Source organism: Chenopodium quinoa, unplaced genomic scaffold (genome assembly GCF_001683475.1).
Source record: "Chenopodium quinoa cultivar QQ74 unplaced genomic scaffold, ASM168347v1, whole genome shotgun sequence".
Classification (NCBI taxonomy): domain Eukaryota; kingdom Viridiplantae; phylum Streptophyta; class Magnoliopsida; order Caryophyllales; family Amaranthaceae; genus Chenopodium; species Chenopodium quinoa.
Genome location: NW_018742523.1, coordinates 2802728 through 2816289, shown reverse-complemented (window position 1 = coordinate 2816289; position 13562 = coordinate 2802728). Strand labels below are relative to the sequence as shown.

General features: G+C 36.1%; 1 protein-coding gene across 1 annotated transcript; it reads left to right on the top strand.

The window, feature by feature from the left end:
• Nucleotides 1–4287: 4287 nt before the first annotated feature.
• Nucleotides 4288–5254, top strand: LOC110719893. The gene is made up of 2 exons (XM_021898871.1): nucleotides 4288–4564; nucleotides 4653–5254. Exons 1-2 carry the CDS (start codon nucleotides 4288–4290, stop codon nucleotides 5252–5254), a joined length of 879 nt encoding a protein of 292 aa, XP_021754563.1.
• Nucleotides 5255–13562: the final 8308 nt, after the last annotated feature.

The following is a 13562-nucleotide window of genomic DNA, read 5'->3' as shown; positions in this document are numbered from 1 at the left end:
AAATAGATGTGCAAACTTTTGAAAATGGTATCCTATATGGTGCTCGATATACTTTAAGAAATTATCCTTTACATATATTCGCACTATTTTCAAAAGTCATCGGATGAAGATGAAGAAGCTTCAAGAACTACTGAAAGTGAAAGGATGTATCTTAACACAATCTATGATCAAGTTCCAAGTTATGAACCAGTTGAGATTTTTTTTTGACGCATTGGGCTAAGAATTGGAGTTTCTTCGAAAGCAAGCTTTTATTTCTACAAACTTTAGCCTACACCCTTGTGTAGGCAATACTACCTGCACCCTCTTTTCCTTCATAACGACGTCATCCTATATTTTTTATGCTCATTTTTTATAGGTAAATGTACCATTTTTTATTATTAAATGTTCAATCTTATTAATATGACTAGCTATATTCAAATTATTTTATATTTATTTTTAGACAGTTTTTATTAATTTGCCTTATTATTGAGTTAATAGACTTTATTTGAAAAAATATTTCAATATAGAATTAAAGTAATTCAAATACGTTATGGTTTAGGCATAGGAATATGTTTTATACTCTATCTCGCCCTTTCACACAAGAGCCCGTTGGGCTTAAAGTGTGGATGCAGCATGGACCCTCTTCATACCCTACGCTTAATATTCCACTTTAAAAAGAGGGGTGGTTGAGATTCGAACCCGTGACCTTTGTGTCACGCTGACTATGGTACCATGTTAAAGGGCCAACTCAAACAAAAATTTAAGTTGATGGTTGAGGCTCAGGAATATGTTTTATTCTATCACATAGTCATAGTTTCTTAAGCATAAAAGGAAACATTTTTTACTTTTTACATGTACATATGCTTAATTTAAAAAAAAAATAATAAAAACTATATATAAAAAAATAGATCTAAAATTTCAAAATTGTACATATTATATATGTGTTTTACAAAATGAACACTGTCTTTTAATTTTATACATTTGGTATAAATAAAAGATACATAAAATTATCCTCCTTGATGTACACTTGTACCCCTTTTACTCTTATGATATTTGTATGCTTTCCTTGATAAATATTATTTTCTCAATATATACATCATCGTCTTTCACTTTTATTTCATTATCCTGTAAAAGATTAAAATTTTTAAAGAAAATGTTAGTTACAATTAAAACACACTATAAATAAAACTAGATAATCAAGTAAACATTTATAAACACAAATTTGAACACATTGTTGAAATGAACATAATTCAATATGAGTATTACCAAGTATTAAAATCTAAATGAATATCTTTCAACACGAGAATGCATGAACAAATATTAAAATTTAACCGAGGTTTTCCAATATGATAACAAACAAGATATGAGAATGAATATTATACATGAGATTGGAAATGAACATCATTCAATATGAGAATGAACATATTATGTAAAAAGAAGAATGAACATGTATCAAATTTAATTGAACTATATTCATTTGAATATGATCACAAATGAAGATTAATTTCATCTAAAATGATCATTGTTCCATCAAAAATGAACATTTACGGTAGATTAAATTTAATAGCTAAAATCCGCCAAATAACAGTTTTTATTAACAAATAAATAATTTTAATTAACAATTAATGATTCAATTCTATAAATCAAATTGATAATTTGTCTATAATTTAGTTATTAAAATTTGAATATTAATCCTTTACAAATTCACATAAAGTCCATCTAAAATGAACAATTATAATATATTAAATTTAATTACTAGTAAAAATACGCTGAATATTAGTTTTAATTGAATGATATTATAATTAATGAAAGTTCTTATAACATAATTGAAATATTATTATAAAAATCACTTCCATAAGCTATAAGAAATCAAAAACTCTTATTGAAATCTCTTATTAGATCTATAGAAATTTATGAAGAAAATGGCAAAAAAACATTTATTAGAATAACAATGAGTGTTTATTAATACATGAATGGCCATATACTAATATATAAATAAACATTTATCAAAATGAAAATGAACATTCATAAATTTGAACGTGAACATTCATATAAATGACAAAAAAAAAAATCATTACGAAATAAATTTACAGTAATATAATCCCACGAAATATGTCAAATTATCCAGGAAATTAGGACTAAACTATGTTTTTTCAACTTTTGTATGTCCAACAATTTTGTAATCTAATCATTCTATAAATGAACATGAAGTTCTTCTAAAATGAACATTTACGATAGATTAAATTTACTAGTAAAAATTTACCGAGTAACAATTTAATTTTCAACTAAGTAATTTGAAATTAACAACTGATACTTCAGTTTCAGATATCCAATATTCGAACATTATAAACACTTATGTATTGTCAAATACTTTATTTTTGATCTCTGAAATACTCTTCTCCATTCTACAAAAATAGTACAAATGGTAGTAGATTTTAATTGTTTTTGAGCAACAATAATGAGTATAATCAGAGTAGATTACTTTTTGAGAGCATATAGACGCCAAAAGTTTTTTAAAAAAAATACAGAAAAATTAGGGTTTATACATTTTTTTTCGCTCCAAAAATGAACTAAGTACTTACAATTTTGTAGATTGTTGTTGCGATTGAAGAACTTCCTCTCGAATGTTAGACATTTGGAGTACTTTTTAGTAATTTTCAACTAGAATGAAGGTTTTGATGAGAGAGAAAATACAAAGAAAATGATGAAGACGAAAGTTGAAATTAAAAGAGAGAAATTAAATATAAAATGATAATTTTTATTTTATTATTTTTGTTTTTATTGTATATATATGTTGGGTTTGGGTTTGCAGTAAGTGGGTAGTAGGGGGATGGGTAAAGGTGGGCACGGGCCGGGCTGGCCTGCGGGCCGTTCGGCACGACACGATTTTCGGCGGGGCACGACACGGCCGGAGGTGGTGGCCCGGCACGGTGGCCGGCCGTGTGCCGTGCCACGGTCAAGGGTTCTGCCTTTTCAGCACGACACGACACGAGCACGGTGCCAAGCCCGCGTGCTGGCCCGCTAGGCACGGCCCGCGTGCCAACGACTCTAAAACGACTATAATGCCGTTGCCCCCCTTTGTTTCTAACGGCCATTAGCGGCTAATTTTTCCCAAATTCCCTATAAATACCAAATTTCATTCACTTCCCAAATCACAAATTCACAATCTCTTCTCTTAATCTCTTATATTCTCTAATAATCCTTAATCTCTTATATTCTCTTAAATTCTCTAATTATTATCTCTTAATATCGAAAAAATTAAAAGTTCGTAATCGTAATTAGTGGAAAGCGTTGAAGCACGGTTGTAAGATCTAAACTAATCTTTAATTTATTATTGTTGTTATTATTATTGTTATAATTATTGTTATTAATTATTATTGTTGTTATTATTATTGTTATAATTGTTGTTATTAATTATTATTATTGTTATTATTATTGCTAAATTTGTTGTTATTAATCATTATTATTGTTAATTAGTTATTATTAAAATTATTATTGTTAATTATGGCATCGAACAACCCATCATCTAGGGGGAAAGCCCGACTTGTCCGTGGTAATAGTTCTAGGGAATCACCTAATCCAACGAGCTCCCAAATTCCGAGTCCGTCCATTCCAACTAATGGCCCCGGTAACGTCCTCTTAGGCTTTGACCAATTTAGGTACGATGGTACTTTTGGTTTTCAACCCTATAACATGAATAATATGCCCGGATTTCCACCACCAAACCAATTCACAATTCGGTCAATTCCCACCTAATTTCTTTGACCCACAAAATTTTTATTCTAGCCAAGGTAGCCAACAAGATACCCTAAATGTCTCTGGTTCTACTACTAACCAACAAATCCACGATTCTACAAACACCCAATTCCCAAACACACATGAGGAATGGTTAACCGAAAGTGAGATGGTAAATATCAAAAGCCGTAAAAGTGATGTATGACATTATTTCCTCCTAAATGAAGACCAAACAAGAGCAAAATGTAAAACATGTGGTCATACATACTCGGCACAATCCAATTGCTCCTTCTGAAATTCAATTGCTCCTTCATGTATACATTCAATTAATTTAACTTTAATTTGATTAGAATCGGGAACAAGTGTAAATAATTGATTCTTCATGTATACTGTAATGTAATTTGGGAATGAAGAACTGAAATTTGATTTTTACTGTATACTGTATATGGTATCATGTATAGCCTGTGTTGCTGGACTTGTTGAGTTGTTTGACTTGTTTAATTGAACTTTAATGCATTTGATATGAGCATGAAGAACTGAAATTGTATTGTTGTCTTGCTGAAATTGTCAGGAATGTCTTCTAGTTACTCTGCTTCATGTAATGTTAGTGGTAGTAGTAATTCATCTGAATCTATGAAAGACCCCTACCCTTTGTGGAAGTTTGTTGTTAAGGGTGATAAAATATCGGGTGGTGGAGGAAATTATAATTGGAAATGTAACTTTTGCGGCGAAGTTAAAAATGGCTCATACACTAGAGTGAAAGCTCATTTGCTAGGTGAACAAGGGAAAGGGATTCAAGTTTGTAATAAAGTAAAAATTGATGACCTTGCTAAACTAAGAAAGCTTCATCGTGAATTCCGAGGATTATAAAAAATCTTTGTTACCAAAAGTTCCACCTTTTTCAAATGAACCCATATCTTCTCACACATCAAATGAAGCTACATCAGTGAGACTAGGTTCATCTGATAATGTAAAGAAGAGGAAATCAAACAATACAATTTCTGATGCTTTTAATATGAAATCTCGTGACCAGTTTGATTCTGAGATTTCTAGGATGTTTTACACAGGGGGGTTGCCTTTTAATCTTACTAGAAACCCTTACTATGTTAGTTCATATACAATTGCTGCCAATTCTAATCACTCTGGTTATAAGCCTCCTGGATATAACAAACTTAGAACAACTTTGCTTTGTAAAGAGAAAGAAAACGTGGATAGGTTATTACAACTTATTAAAGAGACATGGAAAACAAAAGGTGTTAGCATTGTTAGTGATGGGTGGAGTGATCCACAAAGAAGGCCTTTGATTAACATTATGATTGCTTCCAAAAAGGGGCCTATGTTTATGAAAGCTATTGATTGCTCGGGTGAGATTAAGGACAAAGATTTCATTGCTACCTTATTAAGTGAGGTGATTGATGAAATTGGAGATCAAAATGTTGTTCAAATAATCACAGATAATGCAAGTAATTGTAAGGTTGCAGGGGAATTGGTTGAGGGTAGGTATCCTCATATATATTGGACACCTACCCTCAAACAATAATTTCAGGATTATTAACTAATAATAAAATAATATTATTAATCGATATAAATTTATTATTATTAATTAATAATAAAATTAATATTATTAATTAATAATAATATTAATATTAGTTATAAAATAATACAATAATATATATAAAACGAAATAATTATATATATAAAAAGTAACATCATTAATATATTTAATGAACAACAATATATAATTACAGCAAAATATATTAAGATTACACTTAGAAATACTACGTACATACTAATACGTACTTAATTAAAATAATGTTGACAATAATAATTAATTAATAAAGTCAAGCTAATAAACCAATATAACCATTACGACAATTCTACATGCCATCAAATGTGAATAAAAAAGCCCACATGTCGCGAACTTCATTGATTTCATTCCTTGTTAACGGGCCTTCCCTTTGAACCTTGCAAAACTTTAGAGAAAAAAAAAACCAAACATTGTCATGAGTATCACAACACCGAAATGCACCAATATCACAGAAATTCACCGAAAATCACCAAAATGCACAAAAATGACATGCATCACGTGCATGTACAGGCTGCTGGGCAGCTGCCTAGCTGGCCTGGCTGCCTGGCTGGGTGCCTGCCTGGCTGGGTTGCTGCCTGGGTGGGCTGCTGCAGTGGCCTGGGCAGCCTGCCTTGGCTGCTGCACAGCGGGCCTTTTCATATTGCGTGTTATGCTTGTGTTTTGTTCGGTGCAAGTTATGCTTGTGTTTTGTTCAGTGCAATAATGAAAACAATTAATAGGTCGAAGATAGTAAAAGCATACCTCATCTAGTTGTTGTGCGTCCTTGCAACTACTGACTATGTCAAGCATAAACCTCATAACGTATAGGGCACAGTCAAGCCCGTTGTCTTGTTGCGCACACTGACATGCCACTAAGGATATCAAATCATGCATAGCCATAACCGAAGCCAAGTATATTAAGCAAATCACTAACTCAAGGCATTAATTTTTCCATATTCCCACGTAGGACCCGCAGCAGAACGACAATGTAGCTTCTTCATAACACTTAAGGAAAGTAAGTTCAAAGTTAGAAACATAAATACTCAATGGTTTAGGTGAGGTCAATCAACAATAGGAAGCAATATGTACCTATTCAATATATTATTCACTAGCAACCTACGTGGAGGATTCTGACGAAGTGAATCAAAGTGGTAGATTGTGTATTTGGAAATACAAATCACCAAAAGGGTCCAATGAGCACTGCATATATTGAAAAAACATCAACAAATATACGCCACAATTAACTGCATTTTCAAAAAAAATTTAAAAAATAACAACTGAATTTATGACATTTGTAGACGTACTCCTCAAAACATGGGGCTAATATGAACTTATCTCCCGCACGCGTTGATTCCTTGATACTCCGTTCTAGGTAATCTTCCACATCACGAGGGTTGCACAAGCATCTGGTAAGCGAGGTCTGCTCGGGGCAAAACCACCCAACTGCAGCCTTGGAATCGCCTAAGCATCTAAGGTGCTCCTGTAGTGCCCTTCATGACAGTATTGTGGGGAATAATTATTAAAAGCATTGTTTACAGTCGAAAATGCAACAAAATGATTAAGAATAGTGGCATTGCATTACCTCATGAAAGCTTGAATGATGGAAATGTTAAGCATGGCACCGGATAGAAATTCCTTCACATCCTCTTTTGCAATTGGTGCGATCCCATCCTCATCATAGTGGAACAATACCTTAGGTAAAATCACTTCAATAGATCTACCCCTAGGCAACTCACTCACACTGTTATGAATAAAAGTACAAGCTCTAGAGAGCGAAATCAGGATGCCGGCTTCTACTAGTGGAGTACAACTCGTGGCAGAACCTCTTGAACTCTTCTTCAACCCTTGTCCTTGTTCCATGTTCTTTGTAGGTTGGACATTCTTAGATTTTGGCTTCTCCATCTTCTTCCTTTTAGATGACTGATTTTCATTTGTATCATAAAAGCACATGGTTATATACAAGCTATTTGGGACATGTTTTAAAAACAAGGTAAGTAGTGTACACATACCCCTCCTATCAACCACACCCGATCACGTGGCCATTGCACAAAGCTACCTTTCGCATCAAGCAGCGTGATGAAGTTATATTCCTCTCTAGGCACCGGTAGTGGCAAGTCCTCAAACCCTGGTACTATGGAATTGATCCCGACCGAGATATAGTGGGTACTAGTATTAGACTTAAAATGGACCTTGTCAAATGGTTGTGCGCTACCATACCCCACCAACTCTCCATCCACGTGTTTGCCGGGGTGAAGAAGCTCACAAGGCGTCTCTTCCTACACAGTTGATTAGGACAAGTTATGAACTAATTAACCAGCATAAGCCTAATACGTTTACATTTCATTAAGACTTGAAATTTACCTGAAAATCTGGAAAAGGATCAGGTGTCTGGTTTGCAATCCCCCTTGAGTCTGCATGCGTAGGAGTAGGAATCTGCATCAGTAAAATAATTATGCTACATAAGGCCTCGTTTAATGATATGAAGTTCATGTTCTCAACTGTAATTCAATTACCTCGCTCTCAACAAGTGGATCGTCCCCGGCATCTTCTGGGTGACTACATGAGTCCACTGGGGTTATCATGGGCAAAGACAAGGTTGGCAAGTTCATGTGCTTCAAAATGGCATTGAATTGACTTTGCAATTGTTCTTGCACCTCTTTGCATATCTCCGCCTTAATTGATTCCTTTTCCTTAGCATTCATATGGTGGGGCGAATTAACACTTGATCTAGTTCTTCCTGATCTAGTGTATTCTGAACCCATAACCTTTTCCCACCCTAGTTATTTCCCTCCCGCACCAATGACTCGCCCAGGGTGGTATGGTTTTCCCAAAGCTAAGGTAAAAGGATTGTTCTCTATGCTTGGAGTGAGCTTGCCTTCAACCACTTCCGACGTATGCTCGAGCTGCAACAACACAAAAAGTTTCCAGTTCTAAGTTAGATGTAGTTTCTATGGAAATATTTAATAATAACTATGAAATATTACCATAAATGTCAAAGGGTGCTTACAAGTGCATCTGCTACTGGCCTTTTATCCGGGTGCATGATGTACTTTCCGGTATTCTTGTCGATCCCATGCATAGCACACCACCAATCATTTGCACGACTTACCAAACTTGTGACCGTGGAGGGAAGCGGTTTATCAGATGATGGTATTTTGGATGCGGGGTATAGACCCTCTTTGATCCACTTTGGTCTACTTTCCGCAAATGTCTTACAACTCATATGATGGTTATACATTTTCTTCTCAACATTGCTCGTAGCTTGTTGAATTTTTTCCTACACATTACCAAATGTTCGCATCATAATATGTAGTGAGCAAAATTGAGGAAACAACTCTAATTTATATTAAAATACATACAAGTGCAGTAGTAGTAGTTGATTTCGCCACAAACTTCTCCTAGTCCTTCACCATTGTTTGTGGGTATACATCCCATGGTTTCTTCTTAGGTTCCTCATCTCCTGCATTACCCATCACAGTTTTCTTCGGTTTATGCCTTTGTTTCTTATGGATCCATCTTGTTCTCAACGAACGTTTGAAGTTTTTGAATCTCTCTTGTACAAAACCTTCAAACAATCTTCTCTTGTCTGGCTCATCAGGAATATTAAACACACTCTGTAAGAATGGCAAACGTACATGTTAGTCTAGGGCAAAATAAAGTAAAAAAAATAAAATAAAAGATCCTGCACAGTCACCCTAGGCAGCTGCACAACATCCCAGGCAGGCTGCACAGCAGCCTTGGCAGGCTACACAGCCACCCTAGGCAGCTGCACAGCCAGCCTAGGCAAGCTGCACAGCCCCCCTGGCAGGCTGCACAACCATCCTAGGCAAGCTGCACAGTAGCCCTGGCAGGCTGCACAGCCAGCCTAGGCAGCTGCACAGAAGCCCTAGCAGGCTGGACACAGCCCTGGCCTACTGCACAGTCAAGTAGGCAGGCTGCACACATCCCTAGCCTGTTGCACAGTCAAGTAGGCAGGTTGCACAAGCAATGTTACGAAGTTTGGTTTGATTTCGGTGAATGCACAATGATTTTGGTACGAAGTTTTTTGAGAAAAACTGAAATGCAAAACACTTACCATTGTATCATCCCAAAACATTTGAAGCAACCCTTTAGGTATCTCTGCCCAGTCAAGTGTGATCGGTATTTTACGAGTCAATATCCCAATGTGTGTGGAATATTTGCTACGCCATTGCCTAGTAGGTTGACCCAACTCGTCAAACTCAAGAATCATGGGTTCCCCGGGTTTCTTAAAAGCTTTTGTTGCACCCCTTACCTTTCTCTTCCCCGGTGCCTTTCCACCACCATTGGTTTTCACTTGACGTTGCATTTGTCCTTGTGAATCTCGCACAAACTCGGAGACAATATCATCCCTAATAGGGGGGCACATTCAGCTTGTATCTCATAAGCATCAAGCCTACGCTGCAAGTCATCATGAACTTGGTCTTCTGGTTCACCCAAATCTTGCTCCTTGTTGACATCATACAACTCGGCACCAGATTGAGAACTACCAATGTCTTCATCATCCATATCCTCTTCGTTGTGAAGATATTCATCACCACCCATTTTATGTAGACACCTACCACCACAAGACACGCAAATAGTTAGTCATTAGTAACATGTTTACAAGTTGAAAATGCTTAAAAGTCATTGATTTCATGCTAATTCAAGGTTATAGGAGCGAAATAAGTTCAAAATGGCAAAAATGAGCAACTAACTTTCCCAACTTGTTTATTTTCATTCCTAGTTCGCATCTAATCCTTCTAACAACTCATAATTGGTATAAAAAACATTTTTACAAGTTGAAAATTCTTAAAATTCATTGATTTCATGCTAATTCAAGGTTATAGGAGCGAAATAAGTTCAAAATGGCAAAAATGAGCTACTAACTTTCCCACTTCTTTATTTTCATTCCTAGTTCGCATCTAATCCTTCTAAAAACTCATATTTGGTATACAAAACATGTTTACAAGTTGAAAATGCTTAAAAGTCATTGATACCATGCTAATACAAGGTTATGGGAGCGAAATAAGTTCAAAATGGCAAAAATGAGCAACTACTTCTTTATTTTCATTCCTAGTTCGCATCTAATCCTTCTAACAACTCATATTTGGTATAAAAAACATGTTTACAAGTGGAAAATGCTTAAAAGTAATTGATTTCATGCTAATTCAAGGTTATAGGAGCGAAATAAGTTCAAAATGGCAAAAATGAGCTACTAACTTTCCCAACTTCTTTATTTTCATTCCTAGTTCGCATCTAATCCTTCTAACAACTCTTATTTGGTATACAAAACATGTTTACAAGTTGAGAATGCTTAAAAGTCATTGATACCATGCTAATACAAGGTTATGGGAGCGAAATAAGTTCAAAATGGCAAAAATGAGCAACTAACTTTCCCAACTTCTTTATTTTCATTCCTAGTTCACATCTAATCCTTATAACAACTCATATTTGGTATACAAAATATGTTTACAAGTTGAAAATGCTTAAAAGTCATTGATTTCATGCTAATTCAAGGTTATAGGAGCGAAATAAGTTCAAAATGGCAAAAATGAGCTACTAACTTTCCCAACTTCTTTATTTTCATTCCTAGTTCGCATCTAATCCTTCTAACAACTCATATTTGGTATACAAAACATGTTTACAAGTTGAAAATGCTTAAAAGTCATTGATACCATGCTAATACAAGGTTATGGGAGCGAAATAAGTTCAAAATGGCAAAAATGAGCAACTAACTTTCCCAACTTCTTTATTTTCATTCCTAGTTCACATCTAATCCTTCTAACAACTCATATTTGGTATAAAAAACATGTTTACAAAAAATTACGATGCTTAAAAAATTGTACCTCATTCGATTATTCCTTCATTGTGGTCTACTCGAATATAATTTGCATCCTTGTCTACATCATTTGCTACATCAAGTGTAGGGGCGGTGAAAGGGGTCGAATCATCAAACGAATCATATTCTTCCTCGTCTTCAACATCTCCAACCCCTAAAATTCTTCTTTTGCTAGCAAGGACGATGGACCATTTTGGATCGGCTGGGTCGGTTACATAGAACACTTGCTTGGCTTGAGATGTAAGGATGAATGGTTCCAAACTATCCCGTAAGTTGCCAAGGTCTACAAGAGTGAAGTCATCATGTCTGACGTTGCGCCTAATATTATCGACCCATTTACACTTAAATAGACCTACCTTGAACTCACGGTAATCTAGTTACCATATTTCCTGAATTCATCCGTAGTAGGATAATTGTGCGTCAACCGGTGCTGTATCCTTCGCACTTGCAAACTCTCTTGATGAAGCCACAAGAGTGACACCACTATTTTGAGACGATGAGGATTTCTGATCACGATGCTCAGTCCAAAATGTATACCCATTTATGTCATATCCCTCAAAAGAATAAACATCTTCCTTTGGACCATAAGCTAGCCACTTTATAGTATCAGAGACACTCTCATCCAATTGAGGCATAACTCGATCATGGAACCACGTCACAAACATCTTATTATGCAACTGCATTAGTGCCCTTTCCCTTTTGATGGAAATTCTGCACGCAAACTATCCATGTGCTATTCTAAATATGGGTGAACCTCCGCAACATGATGAAGAACAAATAGGTGAGCTTGCAAGACCTGATCATGAGTAGGTGAGATCCGTTTTGACCCGAGGGTGCCATGACCATCAAGTCTCCCTTCATGTCGGGAAATGGGAAGCCCAATTGGTTCGGCAACGGCAACATACTCCGCCACGAAATTACCAATCTCCTCCGCCACAATCCCTTGAATCATACTACCTTCTGGATGGGCTGGATTCCTGACTTTATGTTGCAATGTGCCCATGTGTCTTTCAAAAGGATAGCACCATTTCATAAAGACTGGACCACACATCTTAATCTCACGAACCAAATGCACCATTATGTCAAAAAAATGACGGTGGGAAATACATCTCAAATTTGCACAAAGTTACGACTACATTCGCCTGGAGAGCATCAAGTGTAAAAGGATCAAGCACTTTACTGCATATGGTATTGAAAAACGAACAAAGTCTTGTAATAGCTTCTCTCACGTGCTTCGGTAGAATACCACGAATTGCAATCGGTAGGAATACTTGCATCATTATGTGACAATCATGTGATTTCATACTAGTCAACTTCATTTCCCCATTTAAGGAAACGAATCTTTTCATGTTTGACGAGAAACCAGATGGAACCTTAATGTCATACAAACAAGCACAAAACTTTTGTTTTTCTTCCTTTGACAATGTGTAGCAAGTTGGAGGTAAATAAAACTTTTCATTCTTTCCTTTTCCATCATCTTTCTTCATTGAAACACTGGTGCCCTTTCCTTTGCGCTCCCCTTTACGTATTTTGCCACCATCTTCGCTTACATTTTCCATTACCTTGGCCTTCCCTATCTTTGGTTGGACCCACAATTCTGGACGAACCCCCTACGCTTCCAAATCTAATCGCGCGCTCTTTCTATCCTTTGTTTTACCATGAATACCCATAATTGTCCCAACAACTGCATCACAAACATTCTTCTCTATATGCATCACATCGAGACAATGTCTAACATCATGTTCTTTCCAGTACTCAAGCTTCCAAAAGATCGATTCCTTTTTAAAGAGAGCATGTGGGTCTAAAGGTTTCGATGTTTTACCAAAAATAGTTGCTATACCCTTAACTCGACTATACACCTCATGTCCACTCAATGGCCTAGGCGCAACCCCCTCTTCCACTTTCTCATTGAAGGCCTTTTTCTGCCTACGATATGGGTGATCGTGCCTAAGCAATCTTCGGGTCCTCACGTACACATCTTTGCCGTAGTGTTCAAGGTACGCGTTTGGTGTGTCATCGATACAAATTGGACATGCTTTATGCCCTTTGTTCTTGTACCCAGACAGGTTTCCATATGTAGGAAAATCATTAATGGTCCACATAAGGGCTGCACGCAAGAGGAACATCTAGTTCTTATGGGCATCAAAACATAAACTCCTTTGTCCCACATCTTTCTCAAATCATCAACAAGGGGCTCAAGTAAACATCTATGTCGTTTCCAGGTTGCCTTGGACCCGTTATCAATAGTGACAACATTACTATTTTCGTTTCATGCACAACCACGGAGGCAAGTTGTAGATCACTAAAAGTACCGGCCATGTGCTATGTTGGGTACTAAGAGTGCCAAATGGATTCATATCGTCGGTGCACAACCCAAGCATTAAATTTCCTACTTCATCACCAAATGCCCTGAACTTCATATCGATGTTCTTCTAATCCGGA